Source organism: Microtus ochrogaster, unplaced genomic scaffold (genome assembly GCF_000317375.1).
Source record: "Microtus ochrogaster isolate Prairie Vole_2 unplaced genomic scaffold, MicOch1.0 UNK1, whole genome shotgun sequence".
Taxonomy (NCBI): Eukaryota; Metazoa; Chordata; class Mammalia; order Rodentia; family Cricetidae; genus Microtus; species Microtus ochrogaster.
Window position 1 is genome coordinate 28670105 of NW_004949099.1, and position 23595 is coordinate 28693699.

General features: G+C 47.1%; 1 protein-coding gene across 5 annotated transcripts in view; it reads left to right on the forward strand.

Moving 5' to 3' along the window:
• Positions 1-23595, forward strand: part of Atg7 (autophagy related 7) — a 219590-nt gene that overhangs the window by 127606 nt on the left and 68389 nt on the right. For all 5 annotated transcript variants that reach the window (XM_013353046.2, XM_026788324.1, XM_005365030.3 and 2 more), the window contains exon 18: positions 5342-5464. In XM_013353046.2, the coding sequence (XP_013208500.1) occupies positions 5342-5464 (123 nt within the window). The remainder of the gene's footprint in view (positions 1-5341; positions 5465-23595) is intronic.

Genomic DNA, 23595 nt, shown 5'->3' on the forward strand with positions numbered 1-23595 from the left:
AAAAAAAAAAAAAAAAAAAAAGAATGATAGACAAGGGGCTGGTGAGATGGCTCAATGGCTAACAGTGTGTACCTCTTATTGAGTCCCCAGATTGGTTCCCAGAACCCACACCAGGATGCTCACAACCACCTGTAGCTCTAGTTTCAGGGACCCAATATCCTGGCTTCCATGGGCTTCTGCCTCCTCTGGTGCACATAAACTCACCAGGCACACACACACACACATGGAATGAATGAAAGGAACTGGAAGGGAAGAAAAGGAAGAAAGAAAAATAGATAAACTGGTGAATCCATTTTGCTTCTCATGAGATGAAAACTATTACATTGGATCATCACGATGGCTGAGTTGGAAATTGGTGCTTGCTGCCACGCCTGATGACCAGAGCTCGGTCTCTGGGTCCCACATAGTGGAAAGAGAAAACTGACTTCCACAGGTTGTTTTCTGTGTCCTGGCATACACACATGCGCACAGCATACATGCTAACTAAACAAATAAGTAATGTATTAAAAATACTTTTTAAAGGAAAAACTATTGTTTTATACTATCAGGGCATCAGAGTCCTGTGAAAGCCTTCTGCAGAGCTGCCCAGAATGGGAAGACTTTGGTGGGCTTCAGTGCCTAGCTGAAGTCTGTGCCGTTTGATGCAGCAGAGAGTATGAGTCAGCACAGTCCCAGCTGGAGATGTGCTTCTCCTGGCATCGTCTCTTAGACGTTCTGCCATCTTAGTCCAGAGGTGTGTTGCCGTATATATCATAAATAACAAAAACCTAGCTGTGCAAAAATGGTTATGCCAAAACTCAGCTCAGGAAAGGACACGCCTCATTAGACAAGAGCTAACGCTGGGCAGAGTGAAGGTGTTTGCTGCCGAGCCTGGCTCCCTGGGTTCAGTCCCCAGTCCTCACGATAGCAGAGAGCTGACTCAGTAGTTGTCCTGACTTTCACAGGAGCACCTTTTCTGCAGCCCTGGAGAAGTAAGCAGAAGGGGCCGGCACACCACTGCTTCACTTAGGAAAATCATCCCGAACCTGAACTTGTAGCTTCCCTGAATGTAAGGGCCCTGTTGTTCAGAAACCCTTGTTGGCCTAAGGGCCATTCTGTGTCACCCGTAGACTGACAAGTTACTGCTAGATGCATTTTAACTGTAGCTTCCTCTCCTCCCTCCCTTCCTCCTCCTCATTATTTCTGTGGTTTTAGAAACATCCATCCTCTGAGAAGATTAGTTGTTTCCAGGAGGAGAAATGCCTGATACCTTTCACAAGCTGCTTGTGTTCAGCAGGTTAGCTCACAGCCCTGGAGGTCCGTGCGTGAGTCCACACACCCCAAGAGGATTAAGTTTTCCCACATAGTTTCCAGTCTTAGCACTAAACTTCTGTCTACCCTAGGTATGTGCTGCCTGTCCTTCATTCTGTCCCTGCTGTCCCTCCTCTGCTCCCAGGTTTGTAGGCTACACAGTCATCTGCAGAAACAAGGGCTTAAAGTCCTAGAGTTCAACTAAGATCCAACAACAAAAAAATCCACTCCCTAAATAAGTTATCATTAAAAAGACCTTTCTTACCACTTGGAAGTCTGTCATGTAATTCGCGTGCCCATTCTTCTGAGACACCATTCTCATTGGTGAGGAGTCTCACTCTTAAGGGTAAGGGAATCCTGTCTTTATTAAAGGCCTTTTATTTTGTTGCTGTTGTTGTTGTTTACTTATTTTGGTTTTTCAAGACGGGGTTTCTCTTTGTAGACCTGGCTATCCTGGAATTCGCTCTGTAGACCAGGCTGACCTCAAACTCATAGATCTGCCTGCCTCTGCCTCCAGGGTGCTGGGATTAAAGGTGTGTGCCACCACCACCTGGTGCACCTGTGTTTATTTTTAATTTAAAAATTAACATAATTTCTTTATTGACTCTTTGGGAATTTCACTTCATGCACCCCAGTTCCACTGAAGCCCCTGACCCCGCACATCCTTCCTTCCCCACTGCAGCGGCCCACAACAAAAATCAAAATCAAAACAAAACAAGCAAACAAAAAGGAAAAGAGAAGAAAAAGAAAAAAAAAAAAACCTGTGCTCCTGCCTCTCTAAACTTCTTCCTTTGTCCTGGTGGCAGTGGGAGCCAGGCTGTGTCTCACGGTAGATTGTTTTTGTCCAGTCAGCCTTATGCAGTACCCTAGTGGCCAGCCACAAGACGCAATGTGAACACTTCTTCCTGGGACATCGTACCAGCGCTCAGCTGGTCTGGAGATTTTCATATGCAGAACACCGAAACTGTAGGAGGAGTACATGGTTCTGAATTCATTTTCCCTTCTTTTTCTATTTCCCCCATCTTTTAAACACAGTCTACGTACTCAGTCTGGATATTTTTTTAAAAATATATTGCTGTCTTGGAAATCAATTTTTACCAGCCATTCAGAGCTTTGTGGGTTTTTTTTAATGAGTTACAGGATATATGACTGCTTGTAAATGTAGCATAATCTGGCCACATAGTCCCCCATCAGATATCTGTTTTCACGGTTTTCTGCTGCAGTGGTTCAGTGAATAGTCTTACATCTGTGTTCGTGCTGCAAACAACTGCATAGAAACCTTCACACGTGAAATTGCTAATTGTGGTGTTGATGTTTTTCCAAAAGGAGAATTTTTTAACTTTCTATTTCTTAAGTTACTGCTTCTCAGGTATCTGTTCACGTGTCCTCTGATGCCTGGATGTGCCCGATGTCTGCTGTCTTTTTCCCACTCTTCTCTGCGTCTCTTCCGGGTTCTAGGGTCTAAAGACCTTGCAGCTCACTGCCTGCCCTTCAGTGGGCAGCTCCTGTGATCACTGATCCATGGGTGTGACAGTCACATGTTTTGCTCTGAGCGTTCTTGTTCTCTTGTCTAGGCGACTGGCCTTTGAGCTTCTTCCTTCCATGTGGAGGTAACGTACTTATGGGAGTCCTGTCCGCATCCTAACTGCTCAGATGGACTCTCACGACGTGTGTTTTGTACCCAGGCCCCGATATTAATACACTGAGTACCCCTCTTCTAACCACAGTCTCTCCATTGGTTCACCTCTCTCTTAAATTCTAATATCCTGGATTAATTTTACCTGTTTTTGTTTTTAACTTTGTATAAAGGTTATGCAGGGCATACAGATTCTTTCTTCTCTGTAATGTGTTTGCCGAATGTAATTATAATTTCCATTATTGATATGTAGCATTCCATTCCTGAATATACTTAATTCATTTATTCATCTACTATTAATGGTTACTTAAGTGATTTCTAGTTTGGTTACTTTGAGTAGTGCAGCCATGAACACTTTTGTTTGTGTCTTATGCTCCTGCGTGCACATCTTTGTTTATGTACCCAAGGGTTACTGGGTCATGGGGCATATGTGTACTAAACGTGTCCTTTTACTCTCTTTTGATTTATTCTTTGTGTCTTTCACATGATGCATCTTGATCCCATTCATCTCCTCATCTCTTCATACCCACCCTCTGCCTTTGTAACCCTCCCCCAAAATAAAAATAAAATTTAAGAGAAAAGAAAAAGAAAAATCCTGTCATGGAATCTGTAGTTTGACACAGTGAGTCACACAGTAAACCCTTTTATCCATTCATCTTTGCTTGCAAGAGTTCACTGCAAAAAGTCATTGGTTTGTTTTGAGGCGCCTGGTTTCTACTACACCATCTGCTACTGGGCCCTCTCTGGGACTGCTCTTGGATATCCTGTTGTTGCCCAGTGGTAGAGATCCTGCAACTTTGGATCTGCAGGACTGGCCCCTTCACATGCCTCCAGCAGTTCATAGATGGGTTGGATGTTGGGGTGGGCCAACTGATAGCCCTGGTTCTGGGCCTTGGTAGTTGCAAGGTTGGTCAGCCTGCCAGCTCGCTCTCCCGGTCCCTACCACCAGGGTGAGCTCTCCAGTGTTGCCCCAGCAGACCAGTTCTCCTGCTTTCATGCCCTCAGGGCCAGATCTCCCACACATACATCGCCAGGGTCAGGCGAGGTGCAGGGGCCACTAGCACTAAACTTCTTAAAGTGAGGGTCTCATCTTAGACTTCAGGTGAGTCCCAAGTTTCCCACATCCTTGCTAACACTGCTGTGTCCTGACTTTTATAACCCTTTGGTGGGCTCAGGGCATATTTCAGTCGGTTCGATTTCTCTGGTCGCTTGTGGTGATTGTCCTCATTTGTGATGCTCCTGCTGACAGTGACTTTCCCATTTCTAACAGTTATGTTTTTAAAATGGTTTTTGCTGGAATGTCATATTTTTTTTTTTTTTTTTTTTTGCTTTTTCGAGACAGGGTTTCTCTGTAGCTTTGGAGCCTGTCCTGGAACTAGCTGTATAGACCAGGCTGGTCTCGAACTCACAGAGATCCACCTGCCTCTGCCTCCCGAGTGCTGGGACTAAAGGCGTGCGCCACCATCGCCCGGCGGAATGTCAGATTTCTAACACACCATTTTGTTCTGCCTGTTCCCTTGATCACTTACCATTTTTCCTCGACTCTTCCTTCTATATCTATTTTGTAACAATGAATCTTGGGCCCAGTAGATTGAGTCCTGTAGAACATTCAGTGAACGTTCATGAAACTCACTTTGTTGGGAGAAGTTGACGTCTACACGGACGATGATGTGGCTCTCCCAAGCAGAGGCGAGAATAAATACTCTGTCCTTCTATACTCTTTCTTAAAGATTGTTTGAAAAGACAGAGAATGTGTCTGTGTGTCTGTGTCTTTTTCTCTGTCTGTTTGCCTGGGCAGCTGTCTGTCTGTTCATGAGTGCAGAGGCATCAGATTGCCTGAAGCTGGAGAACAGACAGTTTTGAGCCACCTGGTGGGTGCTGAGAGCTGAACCCAGGTCCTCTGGAAGAGCAGTCAGTCTCTTAACCCCTCGGCCATCTCTCTAGCTGTTCTAACTTTTTGCCTGTCGGGTAGCATTTTTACCTATATTTATTTTCTTTGTAAAAACTTTTTTTTTTTTGGTTTTTCGAGACAGGGTTTCTCTGTGGCTTTGGAGCCTGTCCTGGATCTAGCTCTGTAGACCAGGCTGGTCTCGAACTCACAGAGATCCGCCTGCCTCTGCCTCCCGAGTGCTGGGATTAAAGGCGTGCGCCACCATCGCCCTGCTGTAAAAACTCTTATCACATTTATTTATTTACTTATACTTGTGTGTGCAGTGTCCATGCCATGGGGTGCATATGGGGTCTGAGGAAAACTTGTAGGAGTCTCTTTCTTCCTTCCACCCTACGGGCCCTCCCTGAGGATTGAACTTGGTCATGAAGCATGGTGACAGCCACCTTTGCCTGCCGAGCCACCTCCCTCTTAATGTATGTTTTAAAACTACAGCTCCCTTTCTAAGTGTGCCAATGTTTTCGCAGGTTCTTGATCAATATGAGCAGGAAGGATTTGCCTTCCTAGCGAAGGTGTTTAACTCCTCGCATTCCTTCTTAGAAGACTTGACTGGTCTTACTCTGCTCCACCAAGAGACCCAAGCTGCTGAGGTAAGAACACAACATTTCCATCTTAAGGACTGAGGTTTGCAACCTGCCTGACTCTTGCCACTATGAAAGAGGATAGAGTAGTTGATTTTAGCATTTTTTTTCTGAAAGTAGCGCCTTGGTTATCAGTGGCACACGCTGGCGCTACAGTGTCTGCTCTGTAGCTGCCGAACGCACTAAGTCAAGGCAGAACAAATACAAGTCTCTGACTTCTGAGCATCATTTGTTTCTGGAAGGTGTACTTTGAGCACAGCTGTTGGAGAACAGTCTTGAAGGTCTCTGTCAAAACTTAAGGCTGTGAGGACCTTGGACTCTGGCTGTCATCAGAGAAAACATGGCCTGCTTGTGGTTGACAGTCTTAGGTACCAGCACTGACCGATTGTGAATGGCCCTGCCTGGCTTTGGAATTGTGCAGGTCCCCACTCTAGAGGAGGGACTGACAGAGGTGGCAGTGAAACCCACAGTTCCTCCAAATGGGTGGCTGAGAATGAGGGCAGCATCTCACCTAGGGAATGGCTTTGGCCTGAAGAGGTCACAGCACTTCCCTGACTATGCAGGGGGACCCTTGCCATTCCATTTTCTGCAGACCTGGCTCAGGGCTACAGAGCTGTGAGTCCTGGTCATTGATAAACACCCCAGGGATTGCATCCACACGCCACTGAGGAGGTCCCAAGTAGTCAGGGCATGGCCAACCTGGACCAGTCCTGGCCAGCCAGTGGAATAAGGGCTACCGTTTGGAGGAGTGGGATGAGCTCTGAGTAGAAGAAACCATTGGAAAAAACAGAATACACTGTGTGGGCTCCATGAGCAGGCTGGGGTGAGATTGACAGGCACACCCAGGAAACAAGGCAGTCTGCCCCTAGCACTTGGCTCAGAGCTGAAAGCAAATTTTCTCCTGTTCAGATGCTGGAGTGTTAAGCAGATGTGGTCCTTTACTGGTGTCTGGTACTTAGAAGCTGGAGAGTCCCTCCTCTTCCGGAAGTGAATAGCATCTCTAGAGGATTCCGAGAGATGAAACTGTCCCCTAGAACTAAGACTGGGGTCCCAGGCAGGTTTCAGAATGCTTTGCCGATGGTTGCTTCTGTGGCCTGGAACCTGCAGGTCTTGGCAGCTCTGACTTCACTGATGAGATGGCGAGAGGGCTTTGCCAGCCAACTGAATTAACTTCTTGAGCTACTCAGAAGAGCTGTAGCAGAGATTTCCTTGTATCTCACTCTAGAGATAGACCAAATGCTAGGGTAATTGACTCAACCCTTGATCGCATCCGGTTAGTCTGCATTTTACTGGCTCAGTTGGTCATAGCCTTCTCTAAGGCCCAGAGGAAAAGAAGTTCCTTCCAGCCATGGTGGCAATAGGCTGTGGGCAGGAAGGACAGAACTTTGTCTATGAATCTGAGTGAGTTTTTAGAAGTTCCCTTCACCAAGTTAGAAATACCCCATAACATTTTAGGTGAGCAGTATTAAGCCATTAGCCTATGAGCCAGATATAGCTTGCCGCTGTGGCATTTTGGAGCTTGCCCTGTACGAAATTTTGAAGAAAGCCAGAATTTTAAAATCACAACTTTTGCATAGAAGTCTCAATTTCCTCATTTCCAACATCTTTAAAAAATCAGATCTGGCATCTGCAGGCACGTGTTCCTTGACTAGAGGGAGCCAAACAGCACATTTGGTATAGAAATGACGCATCAGATGCAGGCTTTGAAGGCATAAAATGTGGAATGGCTGAGGGTGCAGCTCAGCGATGCAGGGCTTCCTGGCACGTGTAAGGCCTGGGTCCAATGCCAGCACCACATTAGGAATGTCTATAGAAACACAGTTGTCATGCCTGTCACGTGGCTCCATTCCCTTTCCTGGAGACAGACAGATGCTATTTCTTCATCCTTCAACCATGTTCTGGGTTAATTTCATGCCCTGGTTGACAGCCTTTCTGGGACCTTGAGTCTGTAACCCTTGGCTTACCAAAGCTCTAAATAGAAAGAAGCCAGAAAAGGGCAAAATATAGCGCTCACCAGGGAACCTGACAGCAGTAAGAGTCACTGTGTCACCTGAAAAGAGCATGTGCAGGAGAATAAATACAGATGTCGGAGAGTAGCTGGGGATACAGCTCACTGGTAGACCACTTTCCTAACCTGTGTGCCCCAGGGTAAGAAGTTCAAAGTCATCCTCAGCTGTGTGATGAGTTCAAGACCAATCTGGGCTGCATGAAACCGTATCTCAAATGCAAACAAAAACAAAAGCATCTGCTATATAAATACAGTGTTTTTATTTTTATACTTATTTCTGGTGAATTTATAGATGCTCAATATGAAAATATGAACTTCTATATTTTAATGCACCCTAATGAAGATCATAATTCCCATTTCAATGAACTTTTTCATGAACTTGGTGTTTCAAAAGACCATTAAAGAAATATGCATTGTTTTATTACATATGTTGCTTATAAAAGAGTTTAAAATTTTTTGTGATGCTGGAGCTTAGGACCATGTGCATTTGTGATTGTGTGTATGTGTGTGATGAGTAAATGTATAAGTGTGTGTATAGGTGTGTGTATGTGTAAGTTTTTAAAAACTACTGAACTTTTTCTGAAGGTCTGACACCGGGCACTATGGTGGTTACTGGGTCGGGGTAATGAGACAGTAGCACTCATGGGCTCATGTCACTGTGAAAAGTGAAGGTGTCAGCAGTGAGCTGAGGTGCTGTCAAAATTGTTTAGCCTCTACGTAGGCAGTTAGTCCTGAGCCTCAGAGTCAGGATGCAGGAAAGCCTTTTGGGGAGACAGCCACCATTCCGTTTAGTTTTGAAGGATGAGAAGTTGCTTTTGGTCGTTGAAAGACTGGAGAGGAAGGGTGCAGCGCCCCTGGCCTTCCTGACTTTCAGAGCACGTGACAGCCACAAAACCCATCCCCTCTTCAAGTGTATAATTCTGTAGTTTTTAGTTTTCCCTGAGTGGTGTTATCATTGCCTCCCATTTGCACATTTTCATCACTCCCAGAGCTAAACATGCCCATCATGGAGCCACTCCCCTTTCCCTGCCCTTCCAGCACTCTTCTCTGGAAAGTTCTGTGTTCATTTTAGCACCTGTGTCTCCATTCAGTACTGCTCCTTAAAGAAGGAAGAGTGCCCAGCTGAACCTGCTGGAGGCCACATGTCCCCTTGTTTGCACAGAAAGGGCACAGTGATAAAGATACAGCCAAGCAGGGCCCTCTGAATTCAGTTAGACTGACCGTGGCAACCCTAGCTTTGCTGCCCACCACCCTTCCTTCCACTGTGTTGTCATTCTTCCTGGTGAACTAAAGTGAGTTCATCAAGGTCACTGGTGCCTGACCTGCTGTGGAGAGCAACAGGCAGTGGAGGGGGAGGAGTTAAGAAGCATGGTTGCAGAGGGAGCTTGGGGCCCATCCTAGAAAGATGGTAGCAGTATGAGGGAGAGTGGCTGGATGTCATTAGAGATGGGGTTTGAAGGTCAAGTAACAGAACCAGTGAACCATTATGGCAGGAAACGGGGAGTTTTTATATACAGGCTCTCACTGTGTAGCCTTGGATGGCATGGAACTCACTATGTAGACCAGGCTGACCTCAACTCACAGAGACGCGCTTGCCTCTGCCACCCAAGTGCCAATCCAAATGTTCGTAATGTGAAATATGTATGGAGGGTTAATTTTATTTCACACTAAAAGATGAGAAGCATCCATGGAAAGGCCATTTGCCTTGTCTTGTATTTTATCTTGTAAAGATGGCACCTTGAACAGACACCACATCTTTAAATCCCATCCAGCTATCAAATGATGTTTTCGTTTTGCCCATGGAGTGTTAGAAGCCCCCACAGTGGAAAGGCCTCATTCAGCTTCCTATGCTCTAAAAGCTTGGCCACAGGGAGGATGCTTTCACACTTTACCTTCGAGGCCCGACTTCCTGAGAGTGCTGGCTCTTAGAGACCGGCCTTGACTCCCTCCCTGGTCCTTCATCTGGCTTCTTTGCAATCTGAGGAAACGGAAGTTGCAAGCTGATGAACCACAGAGTGTTGCAGTCACAGATCTGCTGAGGAGTTCCCCGAGTGTTGCTTTAATTGATGGATTTCTTAAGGAAAGTCTCATTCTGACTCAAACATGCAAATGTGTTAGCCTCGTTTTATGAAACTGGCTCAACTTTGCCTCCAGGGTTATTTCTCATCCTGGGACAAAATATCAGTTTCCATGTTTTTATTTTATTCCAACTGTGGGTTCAGCATCGTGCTCTGAGAAGCACCAAGATATATTTTTCCAGTCCATCAAACTAAAGAGAAAAGGATGATTCTTAAGAGGGCTGATGAAACAAGCCGTGTTGGTCCATCCTCGGGAGATTGGGATTCCCAGATCCCATAGCCAGAAGCTAGCCATTCTCCTGCCTCCAGGATTCACCTGAGACCATCTGCCCCTCACTCAGGCCTCTTGGCAACACTGGCTAGTGCACTGTGGCTGATGTCATCGTCATCCTGTTCTTAGCACTGTGTTCACGGCATTTGTGCCTTCACGTTCTGGTGAAGCCACATGCTTTCTGCATATTTGGGGAGTTAATTAGTGATAATAGGGAAAGGAAGTTGAGCACTAACTGTTAACACAACTACACAGCCCCTTGCAGGCTGGCAGATACATCCAGAGCTGAGATTCAAGCTCTGCCTCCCTGGCTACAGAATTCTAGAAGGTGGAATGTCTGTTGTCTTCACAGCGAAGTCACCAGAGGAGCATGGCAGTCATGCGGCGTGACTTCTTCCTCTGCTGCTCAGTCAGCCACACCGCTAACAAGTGTCTCTGCCCGCCTCGGCGCTTACCCCCAGTTTTTGGCCCCTCGCCCTCACAGCTGGTTTTGATTTGGTTTCTGTGGAGTAGTTTTTTGTTTTGTTTTGTATTTAACAACAGTCAGATATTTGTGTACAGCTTCATCAAGAGCCTCTGATGACAAATATGCGCTTGGAGGCCAGTGGAAGCTGTGGGAAGCCCCGTGTCAGCACTCAGCCCTGTGTGCAGTGCAGAGGGCTCGCTGTGGGAACTGACGAGCCTGTTCGTGCACCTAGCTCTGTCTTCCCAGAGTCCCCTGCTAGCCCTTCTCCCCTGGCCGGTCCTGGGATGGTGCCTGCCCTGATTTTTCCTTATGAAGCAATCCTTCAAGATCAGCTTTGGCCTCTCTCCTGAGTGAGGGGAGGAGAGGCAGAAACTGCAGGCAGAGCCATGTGCTGCTTAGCTTGGAAGCTGGAGCCTGCCTTTTGAAATCCAGCTTGGCAGCATCTCATTGAGAACCCACTGTATAAAGTGTGTCCCTGCCCCATTTATTTGCTGTCGGAGTTATCTGCAGAGATTTGAGATGTTTATATATGTGGGCACTAGGGATGGTCCTATTGAAGAACAGACAGCAAAGTCTGGGTGGAACCCTACCTTCCAGAGAGGAGGCTGGGTGGTGCAATCTACTTGGAGGCCGTGGGAGAGAGAAAGGGGGAGTCACATGCTACAGGCAGGCAGGACGGAGCTGCACACTCCTCTAGTCCTCCTTAAACCATGGAAATAGAATCCTCCTTAAATCGTGAGACTCTGGTCCTCCCTAAACCATGAGAGTCAAGTCCAAGAGACATAAAACCATAAACACGTCAAGATATTACATTAACCTAGAAAATATTTTTAAACCTGAGTCGGTCATGTCAGAGAGGAATTAAATCTGGGTTTGCCTTGACTGGTCCTCAGCTTTGATTGACAATTGTATATATCTTCAAATCATGAAAGCACTAAGCTAAATGGATGCATTTTGAGTTGATGGGGGAAGGGAGGGGGTTTCAAGATGGAGTCTGTGAGCCAGAAGGTGGAAACAGTGAAATTGTGGGGCTAGGTAGCCCATGGGTCAGGCATAGCTGACCCTGGCTTCCTGACTCAGCAGTGGAGGGCCCCTAGAGGTGTCCTTACAGCCTGTCCTGTCCTTGTTTTTCTAGGGGCTGTATTTTCACAGCTGACCCTTCTCATTTGCAAGCAAAACAGCTGCCTTGTGTTGAATTTGGGGGGATTCCATATTTCAAGACTGTAAAATTAAATGGATTCATGGCTCTGAGATTACAGTTCTGAACCCTCTCAGTTGGCTGTGGGGCTCCGGGATGGCAGGGATAGCTCCGAAGGTGTGTGTGCCCTTTAGTCCAATATCATTGACACCTTCAACTAGTGTTTATCAGCCCTGCCAGGCTCCTGGTGCTATAGAAGCAAAGAGGTACCAGGGGCTGTGCTGTGTGCTGGGGGAGAGAAGATGTGAGCGTGATGGGTCTTGTGGCCAAGGGCACAATCTGGCATGTGGTTCTTTTGTTTCTGTGGGATCTCAGGAGGGACTAATGCGAGAGGAGGCTCCAGGAAAGAGCAAGCATTGGTTCTTAGAGACTGGAACTCAGGTATAGGAGAGGAAAACAGCAGGGATTCCATGTGTGCCTGTGGCAGAAGAGCCCCAAGGCCTGTGAGAGGAAGACAGTAGCTAATACTGTCTCCACAGCAGAATGCTCTCCTGCATACCTGCAGCCATCTTGTGAGGAAGAGGTACCCATTTTAGAGATGAGGCTGCAGAGGGATGAGCAGATATGCTGATTGCATGCTATTGAACTTCGCCGTGTGAAGCCTCCCTGCACATAGTTAGGTTTTACAGTACGCCTTGCAGGCTGAGAGCAGAGAGGATACTGCAAGCTGGATGCCGAAATGGATCTAACTTACAGGGAGTCTATGCTTCCATACTAAGCCTAGAAGTTTCCACAGGCAGTAGAGCGCTTTACTGGTCTCTCACAGCCGACCCTCTGGTAGGCTGTCTGTGCTGCAGCATCTGTCACATCGCTGTGCCTTCTTACTCTCCCGCTGGCCTCTAATAAAATCCGAGGGTCCCTGAGAGGTTTTCTTCACTGTTAAACTCATGACTCATCTGGAATATCACCCTGAGAAGAGCAGTCTGAGGAGCTTTCTATCTGGGCTTCTGTCTTCCCTCAACTGGAGGGGAAATTAAGAGCTGATCACCATTTGTGGTTACAAAGCTGTGTGGGTGTTTTTGTTTTGTTTTTGTTTTTTTCTTTTTTTTGGTTTTGTCTTGTTTTGGTTTTTGTTGTTGTTGTTGGTTGTTTTTTTCAAGACAGGGTTTCTCTATAGCTTTGGAGCCTATCCTGGAACTTGCTCTAGACCAGGCTGGCCTCGAACTCACAGCGATCCACCTGTCTCTGCCTCCTGAGTACTGGGATTAAAGGTGTGTGCCATCACTACCTAACAGCTGTGTGATTAAAAAAAAAAAAAAGCTATAACTAGGTAATAGGTTTCTGTTGTCTGTGTGCTGGGCGTGGGACCCAGGGCCTCACACCTGCTGAGCACGCGTTCTGCCACTGAGCCTGACTCGCAACCCTTGTTTTGTTTTAATTTGCTAACTTAGGGTGTTTGCATTTATCCTACCTTAAGCCTCCTTGGAAGAGACCCCACCTAATTCTGCTTGGCATTTTATTAAAAGGAAAGAAACTTGGCTCCGTAAAAGAGTTTTCAAAATAGTTCATGTTCATAAAAGATTGCGCACATAAACACTCGTGTTACTTCAGTCAGCTGCGCTGAGAGCATTGACGTGTGAAAGTGCCAGTTCAGAACCAAGCTAGTTTGTGTTTCTGTGCCCGGATCCTTGTTGACACGCTTTCCCTCGCCCTCCCTTCCACTCCCTCCCCGGTGACCTGTGGGATTAGATTTCACTCCCTGATAGCAGGGCCCACTGCAACCCTAGTAATGTAGGCTTGAGGATCTAGGATAGGCCAGTCCGAGAAGGCCTGGGATCTGCATGCTAGGGGTAGAGGTGGGACTTTCTCCTGGCCTGCCACTATGTATATCACTTCCTCTTGCCTGAGTTCACCTGGGATCTGAGATACCCCTAGCTACAAAGGTGCTGGCATATTTTAAAAATCTTTAGAAGACAAGGAGCCAATGAGATGGCTTAGGAGGAAAACATGCTTGTCATGCAAGCCTGTCGACCGGAGTTTGATCTCCAAGACTCAGCTTAGATCTGGGAGCATAAATCTGTGCTGTCATTCCTACAGCAAGATGGAGGATGGAGACCACAGAATTGCCCAGAATCTTATGGAACACTAACCTGGAGTACACAGCAGCAGCAATGGGGGGGGGGGGGGCTCAAAAACAGGTGGAAATAAGGAACTCCCCAAAGGTGTCCTCTGTTCCCACGCATGTGCTGTAGCACCAAGTGCCTGAACACACACGCGTGCGTACACACACAAACACACACACACTCAGAGAGTAATTTGAAAACTTAAAAATGAAAACCTTAGATGATGATACAAATTTAGTTAATGTAAGCTAAGTACAAGTGAATCAAATGGAAACTTTTTCTCCGTTTTTTTGTTTTGTTTTTGAGAGTGGATTTTTCTGCATATCCCAGGCTGTTTTGGATCTCGCTCTGTAGACCAGGCTGGCCTCAAACTCATAGATCTGCCTGTCTCTGCCTCCCAAGTGCTGGGATTAAAAGTGTGCAATCACCCAGCTCAATTATTTTTTTTAACTAAAAGTGATTCTTAATATCCATGCCAAAGACCTTTGAATTTTAAACAAGCATTAACCATCCCAGAATTTGTATTGAGTTTTTTGAGTGTTAGATTAGCAACAGTGTATGTAAAATATGTAAAAAAACTGTGTGTAAAAACAAACAAAATAACTTCTTAATAGGAAAGAGTAGCAACTGCTTGGTCAGTTCATGACTGATAATGGGACATTCTTACTGGCTCCTCGGAGGTCACTAGCTGGTGCAGCTTTTCCTCTGCAGAGTCCCACAGATGTTCCCTTCATCATCAAGGCCACTGAATGCACAATCTGCAGATGTGCCAGCCCCTCAATAAAGTGGAAGAGTATTTGCATGAATCCTGCGCATGTCCTTTCCTATGCTTAAAATCGTCTGTCCGTCACTCACGACCCCTCAATGAAGCCAGCAATGTATCGTTATCACGGTGTATCACTTAAGGAATAATAAAACGAAAAAGTCTCGCCAGGTATCTAGATTCAGCACACAGAAGACTGAGACAGAATTGCCATTTCAAGTTCAGTCTCAGAGAACAAAGCAGTTCCCAAGCACAGTGATACTGCGCATCTGTAATCCCAACACTTGGGAGATAAAAGCCAGAGGATCAGCCGCTCAGGGCCAGCCTAGGCTACATGGGACCCTGCTTCAAACCAACAAAGCAAAATCCTGTCTCTGTTCAATGAGAGGATGTTTTAAGTCTTTCCATCTGCACTTGATTGAGTCGTGGCTGTGGAACCGGAAGAGATGGAGGCTCATGGTCCATCCTTCTCTTGCTGTGTGGTCCCCAACTTTTTTCAGTTCATTCATCTTGTCTCAGCCTGTTTACTTCCCAGTGAGATCAGCCCCGGACCCCTGCTGAGCTTGAGAAATGAGTTCTGACTGGGGGGGGGGGGGCAGGTGCACTGGCTTCTGAGAGCACCACACGCCTCTCTGACGGGGGAGAATTTGATGCCCAAACTGCTTTCTGAACACTAAATGACAAAGATCAAGGAAATCCCCTTCCGCTTGTCTTTTCTGTTTTAATATTTTAAAGTGATCCACAGCACATGCAGAAAAAACATACCACGTTCTCCACGGCTTCGTGAATGAAGTACGATGTGACCCTTCCCTTCCCAGCTCATGTGCTGCTCACTGCAGCCCTGGTGGCGGCTCCACGCACTCTGCTTTTCCATCCTCAGATTGGGGACACATCCATCCCTAAACGATGCAGTTCTGTCTTGTACCTTCATGAATGGATTTGTGCCACATCTGGTCTGTGTTTGTGGCTGGAGTTTGCTCACTCCTCTTGCCATGTAGCATTCCCTAGTTGGAAAGCTCCTCCTCCTGTGTAGGTCTGGTGGGGGCCATGATGCTGGCTGAATCTCTGCTGGGCCCTGGACTGCACTTCACTGTGCCAGTGTGGCTTGAGGTTTCTCCTTGTCGTCCCTCCCGGGGAGAAAATGGAATTCTACGATTCTAGAGTTTAAATTGCTAATAAAGAATGTTGGATAGAGTTAGCTTTTGTAGGGCCACCAACAATGATCATGTCTGTGCTTTTTTTTTTCCACCTGTGCAAACCCAGGTTTTACTCCCTTATGGGTAGACACCACCTTCCCTGAGCTGTGCACTGTTCACCTGGGATCAGGAATTGAGTCAGAAAATGTCTTCAACTTCATCCGATCATGACAGACTGCCTTCCAGCAGCATTTGGGCCAGTTTAAGCTTCTGTAATTCCATGTCCTTGCCGAATTCTTGGCACATTATATTGTGAAATTGTCCCCAATCTGTTAGACGGACAGCATTATCTCATTAGGCTTTGATTTCCACTGTCCTGATTGCCAGTGGGGTTAGCAACTTACATTTGTGCTTGTTTGGATTCCTCTTCCTAATGGCTTGTCCCTCTATTTCAACTCTGAGGTTTCTGGCATGTTCTACTGTGTTAAGAAAGCACAGTAGCATGACCTAGTTATTCACTTGAAAAATATAACGGGGCCTGCTGATGGCATTCTAACCCCAGATGAGCCGTGTTCCTTGGTCAGAGTCCCAACTCTTCTCCGGTCACGTGCCCACCAGCATTGTCGGGAAGGTGCTCTGAAAGCTGACAGTGCTCGGAACACACCTGCACCGGCCTGCTTCAGCGGGTCAGGGGTGAGTTCATCTCCCTCAGAGTCCTATGGTCTGGTGATGGTCCTGGAGAACCCTGAGCACTTCTGCCCAGGAGCATGGGCAAGAGCAGGGACCTGAGAAGCCATGGGATTATGGTAAAAGCTTTGGGGGTTGGACAAGAAGGAGAATGGCACCATCCTGAGGCTGAGATTCATCACGCCCTTTTCATGCTGGAACTGACAGATATGGAGACGCTGGTGTCAGGGCGTGAGGACAGCAGCCCGTGTGTTAACCGTGCAGAGTTCTTCCCTGTGGCCCTGACTGGCTGAGGGCATTCCCATATCCCGAGATTTCTGTGAGGCCCGAGAGGCCTCCTAGGTCCTTAGCAGGACACTTTTTTCCATCTGGTCTTTTAAATGATGATTGATTGCCCTCAACATTCACCAAATAAATTTTCACTCTTTATACCCCTCCCCAAAGGTAGTTTACTTCCTCATGGAATCAGGGACTGGGGGCATTTCACTCATCCAGGCCATCTTTGTCTTTATGGCTTGTCTCTGTTCTCGTTGTTGATCTTTATTCTGTCAGTGAGTTCTTGTTTCCAAGTAGCAAGAAACATGGGCTTAGACAAGTCTAAAATACCATTTTTTTTTTTCTGTAATAACATTTTCTTTCTCTTTCTTCCTTCTCTTTCTTTTTTTCTTTTGGCTTTTTCAAGACAGGGTTTCTCAGTATAACAGCTCTGGCTGTTCTGGAACTCACTTTGTAGACCAGGCTGGCCCTCAAACTTACAGAGACATCTTTTTCAATAACTCTTAATAAAGACTCTCATTAGTCAGACTTTAGTCACATGACTTCTCTAGACCTTTCCAGAGGCAAGGAAGCCTGCTCTGTGGTCTGCTTGAGCTGTGAGGAGGAGGTGGAATAGTGATTGACTGCCTCCCTCCTAACTGCTTGAGTGAAGTTAGCGATGGGACAAAGGGGGTCCTGGTGTGGGTGCGAGGCACACCTGCCGGAAGTCTGTCATGGATCCATGTACTCTGTCTGTTTGTGTAGACCAGGCTAGCCTCTGACTCGGAGATATGCCTGCCTCTGCCTTCCGAGACCTGGGATTAAAGGCGCACCCGCCTTCAAGCTGGACTTCACTCTCTGTACTTACCCCCATCTTGTCCTCTAACCAAGCTCTTCATTCCGCTACTATCTCAAAGAACTTGTTTGAAGACTCCTCACCCCTCAAATAAAGAACTTGCCCTGGGGTTCTAGCACAGTGTCTCCACAGTCTCGGAAGTACTCTGGACTGAGACTCCTATGCAGGTCTTGACAGCAGCTTGGGCAACACCCTGCCCTCATGTTGCTCCAGTGTGGACTTTAGAGCGAGGGAGCCCAAGGTCAGTGTGTGGCCTCATCTCTGCTCAGATGGCAGTGGGTGAGAACGGTGTCTCTGCTTCCATGCCAGCGAAAAAAAATGACGAGTGACAAACTGGACCTCACACAAATGAAGAGGGTGGGGTTGTGGCCCCTGTGGAGTATTTGGTGTAAGAGGAGGAGGGAGAAGCTTTGCTGCTGAACAGATTGCTACCAGATGGAGATTTCTGTAAACACCTAGCTGTTCTCCGGCCTGAAGGTGCAGGAGTTTCTTGGAGCCATGGAGAAGTCCGTAAACCTGAACTGGTGTCAGGATGCTGGCGCTTCCTGGTGTCCCCTTCCCTGCATGACAAGACCCAGGAGTCCCTCTCTCCTTCCTTGCACTTTTACATCAGCAGAATAAACATTAAATGTAGCAAACAGACCCCGTGGAACCCCAAGGAAGCCTGAAACCACAGTTCAAAAAGGGCTTGTTGCTGGGGTCAGGGTTGAAGGGCAACCATAGCATGAACAGTCAGAGGCTGTTGGGGGCCTGCCTTGTGCGCTGTGACAGACAGATACCAGTCTGCCATCCCTGGGAAGGAGGTGGTGTTAGAGACAAATAAGGGAAGCCCTGAAATGCTTTGTATGAGAAGAGCCTGGTAGACCCTGCAGTGAGCTGACGGCTATGTGGGGGTGAGGGAGGAAACTCTACCTTGAAGGGAGTGAGAATGCGAGGTGCTGAAAGGGAGGGAAAGGGGGTGTAATGCAGCTGATTTTGTTTATTTTTAATTTATTTACTTTTATTTTATGTGCATTGGTGCTTTGCCTGCAGGTAAGTCTGTGTGAGTGTCAGATCTTGGAGCTACAGACAGTTATTAGCTGCCATGCGGGTGCTGGGATTTGAACCCCGGTCCTTTGGGACCCTTGGCCACTGAGCCATCTCTCCAGCCCTGAGGCTGTCAATTTTAATAGAACACTAGCAAGCTTTCATGCACCTTAGAAGGGCGTGATCCTGGTTAGTGTTTCCTGCCCACTCTTTTGGTTACGACTCTCCCACTAATTAAAAACAAAAACTTAATGAAGCACTGAGTGGCTGGCCAGCCTCGGTGCAGCGGCTGTGTGGTTTGCCCATCTCCTCCTCACAATTAGATGTTGGTTTGTGGGGACGGAAGGCCCTATCCTCCCTTCATTAGCCACCCTCAGTCACTGCCAGGCCCTCAGAACCCTGTGCAGTGGCCTCCAGGCAAGACCTTAGCTTCTGAGACCCTGTGTGCATTTTGCTGTGTCAGAGCATTGCCCGGGCTGCCCTGTGGTGGCTGTGCGCACAGCAGCATGTATGCCACCCCTGGCTTTGCCTGGCTGTGAGCCTCTGGGGACTTGCACACTAGACTGCATGGTCTATTCCCCGTCTAGATGGCAAGGCTGTAATGGCCAACCCGAGAGCTTGCCCTGTTCCCACGCATTATACTAGGTGTGTATTTGGGTTGTCTCAGTATTCACAGTTCATTTCCCAGATGAGGGAACTGAGGGACAAGGTGCCCACTTAAGTTACCACAAAGAGCTGGTGAATGTCAGAACCAGGAAGCCCGTGATCCTTCTCCTTCTGAATTGCCTTTCCTACGTATTAGACAGTCCTGCCTTTTCTGACTGGCAGGCCGCAGTGTTTCTGGTCTTAGACTTGCTTTTTCGTGGTTACTGTCATGTCCCATGATCCCTAGCTTTTGAAGCCTCCTGAGACTGACGCCCACAAACCAATCTCACAGGGGAGAGCTGTGACTAGGCTGGGGGTAGTCCTCCTACTGCTCCACACACATGGCGAGACAGCTAGTAACTGGACGGCCTGGCCTTCACCTCATAGAGCTACAACAACTCACTTCTATGGAGGTCTTTTCAGGCCGTCCTGCTCGATTCTCAGTGCTAACAGAGACCTCCCATTTTGTAATGATTATTTTTGTATATATGAGATTTTGCCTGCATGTATGTCTTATGCCCTACATGCCTATCTGGTTCCCACAGAGTCCAGAAGAGGGCATCTAATCCCCTGGAGTTACATACATTGTTAACCAATTTGTGGGTGCTAGGACTCAAGCCCGAGTTCTCTAGATGAGCAGCCAGTGCTCATATATATTTTAAAGTATATATTAATCATATACATTTTAATATATACATGAGTTTTTAATATTTTAATATATGCATATTAAACATTTTATATTTTATATATAATTAGTGGGATATATTTTATATTTTAATATATACATAATAAAATATACTTTAAATTTTTCATGTATCTTAATAACAAACTTACAGGAACTACACTGAACTCAGGCACATTGCAGACCTGTGCTTGCTTGTAGAACAACTAAGAAAAGTATACTGAACGGATGGAATCTGTTGTATGATAAAAATGCTTCAAAAGCTGTTTAGTTGCCAAGCATTTTTATTTTTTAAAAACCAAAGTGCTAGCATTGTCCAGAAAATTTTAATAGGTTTATTTACAGTTGTTATAAAGGTGAAATATGTGCTCTGAAGCATTTTGACTTGTGTTAATGCTTTCTACATCTTGCATTTATGTTAAAAATTCACACACAGACCAAAGTACTGCCAATACCTGACTACTGTCCCCTATTTTTCTACTTACAATCATATAGTTTGGTATCTTTTGTCCCTATGGAAAAATTATCTAACGTTCAGAACTACTGATAACTAGAAGAAGAAGAAAATTTTTGAGAGCGAAATGTTTCCCCTCATAGTGCATGTGTGACAAGCTAACTGGATACCCTGTGACTTGATTGTTATACATCTGGCATGGATAGCACGCAGGTTGGTACCTTCAAAAGGGCGAACCGGGTAGGCTTTGCCTGCATGCAAAGCACCATAGCTGCGCTCTGCAAGCATGGATCTGCTTTGAAGTCCTGAGCAAGTTCTCCCACCAGATGCTGGAAGAGGGGAGCTTGCAACTCAGAAGTTACATGGACTTCTGATAGCGTCTGATTTCACAGGGTGCCACAGTACCGGAGGTTTCTTCACCCCCTCCAGTAGAGGATACTCTTGCTAGTAGCTTTTGTGGCCAATTGTTTTCTAGGTGCTTGATCACTGGAGGATTTGTGGGCAGTCTGTTTTGTATGAGCCATGGTTTAGGCACCTCCTTACTTATCCACTAGATCTCGGCAAGTGAGAGGTGGCACCAACATTAGAGTGGCGGTGTAGTGTAGTTGCAAACACGGTTTCGGCCAGTGCATCTAATCACTGAGCCAGCTCAGCCAGTTCCCTTTTCTCCAAGCTCCTTCTGGAGTTATGTTGGCTCTGACTTTCTGAATTAAGACTGAATCTCCTTTTGTCACTTTAACTAAAGTTGGAAATTCCCAGTCTCTGGCATTGCTGTCCCTCCAGTGTCTTTCAGTAAATGATTCACAGAGTGCCCCCGTTCTTCTGGGTGTCTTGGTTCTCACCGATTCCACTGCCCAAGCCTGACCTTATTTTCAGTGGCAGAGACACCTTGACTGCCCTCCTTGGATATTGGCATCAGTGTGGCCCAGGACAACAGTTGACATGTTGCTGGAGACCTAGAAAGAATGGGATAGGAAGTACATTTAAAACAACCCAGAACATCTGCATAGTTACCAAGCTGGGAACTTGCAGTGGGTAGGTCAGTCCCAATACTGGTAGAGGAAGGAAAATCGCCACCCCCATCAGCATGTGCCCAGTGGAGCTTGGTGGTGACTGATGTCAGCTGACGGATTTCACCATGGGTGCCACTGGGACAAAAGGCCTCTGCCAGCTCATATGAGTGAGGCTCAGGGCTCGTGTCCAGGGAGAAGCTCTGGGAGTCGCACGCGCACACAGCAGTTGTGTTTCAGACACTGCAGGCAGGCCCCGGAGTCAGCTCCCTTCCGTGACTGAGAACCTCATGAAAACCAGTGCCCCTGCAAACCATGGCGGTGACCCCTGAGAAGCATGACGTCCCCTGGGAAGCATGGTGACCCCCGGGAAGTGTAGTAGCTGCTGCTTTAGAAACTGAACAGGTAGAGGCAGCAAGTCCCAGAGACACGAAAGAGAGGAGCTGTGACCAGGAAGTCCGAGAGGAGTGGTTGGCAGAGACAAAGTGGCTGTGATGTGTCCTGGCTTACTCGGGATAATAAATGGTGTGAATCGGATAGTGGTGATGGTTGCCCAACTCCAAGGCACTAAACTCACCAGCAGTACCTCAGATGGGTGCATTTATGGTCTGTGTATGTTAAAGAAGAGGCAGTGAGATCCACAGGAAGGTTCACTGAATTAGCCACGGCAGGCTTAATCTCCAAAGCAGCTTCTGTGTGCTGACCTAACTTGTGGAGTCTGCTGTCCTATGTCCCTCTCCTCCTCCATGATTCCTGCCCAGGTGGGGAACCAGTTATCTCGGCTTCTTTACATAGACCACTCCCAAAGCCTCAGTAAAAGCCCTGACACGGAGGGCTCCTGACTCTGCCATCAGATGCAGGTGGATCAGCCTTTGTTCTGGGGAGGAGAGACGTTTTGGTGCTGAGACCAGTTCTCTTCAGTGTTCTTTAATGCAGGACAACATCTACATGCTACCAACAAAGATATCTAGCTGGCCAACATTTATCACTGCTGTGAGTCCAAGCCAGGACCAGCTCTTATCTGCAGGCAGTGTGTACCAGTGACTACTTCAGACCCAGGGACAATCCAGTGGGGACATGGCTCTCTTACCACTGACTGTACTATTTGTTAAAACCTCAAAGGGTGAAAAACAAATAATTCCCTTTCTTAGCAAACATGAGGTACCTCCAGTTCTGCCAAGCATGCCTGGAGGGGCTGTCCTGAAGCCAGGAGGTTCCCTCCCTGGACTATGAAAAGAGGGAGGGTATGGTCAGCTTCATGCGAAAGTAACCAAGAGTTTTCTAGATGCCCAAGAAGAGTCCAAGCAGGGCCATGGACCTCCTTCCCTTGCGGCCTGAGCACTGGGTGTACTTATGTGTGGAAAGGCCTGTCCACGGGTTTGTTAACACTTTTTCCACCTAGAAAGAAGCCAAGATGTTTGAGTGTCGCAGTGAGCAATCCAGAGCCATCTTTGAAAAAGATAATTCCAGAAAACTCGGAGGGGTAAAAGACACTCACTAAAGGGAATACTTCCCAGTCTCTGCTGTCCCTTTTTGCCAACAATAGCAGAACCTTAGCATGGGGTGAGAGAGAGAGAGAGAGAGAGAGAGAGAGAGAGAGAGAGAGAGAGAGAGAGAGAGAGAGGGGGGCAGGCAGTGGGTTGAGGAGTAGGCAGGAGGGGTGAAGACCTTAAAGCTGCAGCTGCTGTGGCCAATTTTTCTCATTTCAGTGATGTTCCAAGCCCTTTGTCTTCTCTGTGGGGCGAATTCATTTAGCTCTCTCGTGAGTCATCCTGCCCACAGACCGTCTCTCTGGAGGACCCTCATGAAAATAGACAATTCACGTTGCATTGTATGACTTGGCAGTGCTGTATGTGCCTCCCCAGGGTGGCCTGGGATCAACTTGCTGTGTCCACATGTCAGGATTCCCAAGGCCCAAGCTCACTCTTTGTGGCAGGAGAGTGCCAGAGAGGGCAGCTGGAGATGAAGTGGAGGCAGACACAGAGCAGAGTCCAAGGGCCAAGTCTGCCCAGCTTGTTTCTTAATTCTGACCTGAGCCAGACCTGGAGGAGGCCTGCGTGAGTCAGATCAGCAGGACCAAAGTATGCACAGTTTACTGGCTTTTGCATATGCATGGGGCCTCATAACAGAGTGAAGAACCAAGGAAATGCCCGGAGCAGAATGAAGACGCAATCGTGATGACATGGCAGCGTGTCCAGAGTTCAAAGCCGACCTGAACCACACAGCAAGATCCTGTTTCAAGAGAGAAAAAGGAACGGTCTTTAGGACCTCAAAAGATAGTTAAGAGCACTGACTGCTCTGCCAGATGACACAGTTCCAGTTCCTAGCACCTACATGGTGGCCCACGACCACTTGTAAGTCTAGATCCAGGGGATCTGAGTGCCTTCCTGGCCCCTACAGACACACTCTCACACAGACACATAAGCAAAAAGAAAAATCTTGCTGGGCATGGTGGTGCGCTCAAGAGGTAAAGGCGGGTAGATTTCTCCAAGTTTGAGACTTGCCTGGTCTCCATAGCAAGTTTCCTACCAACCAGGGCTAC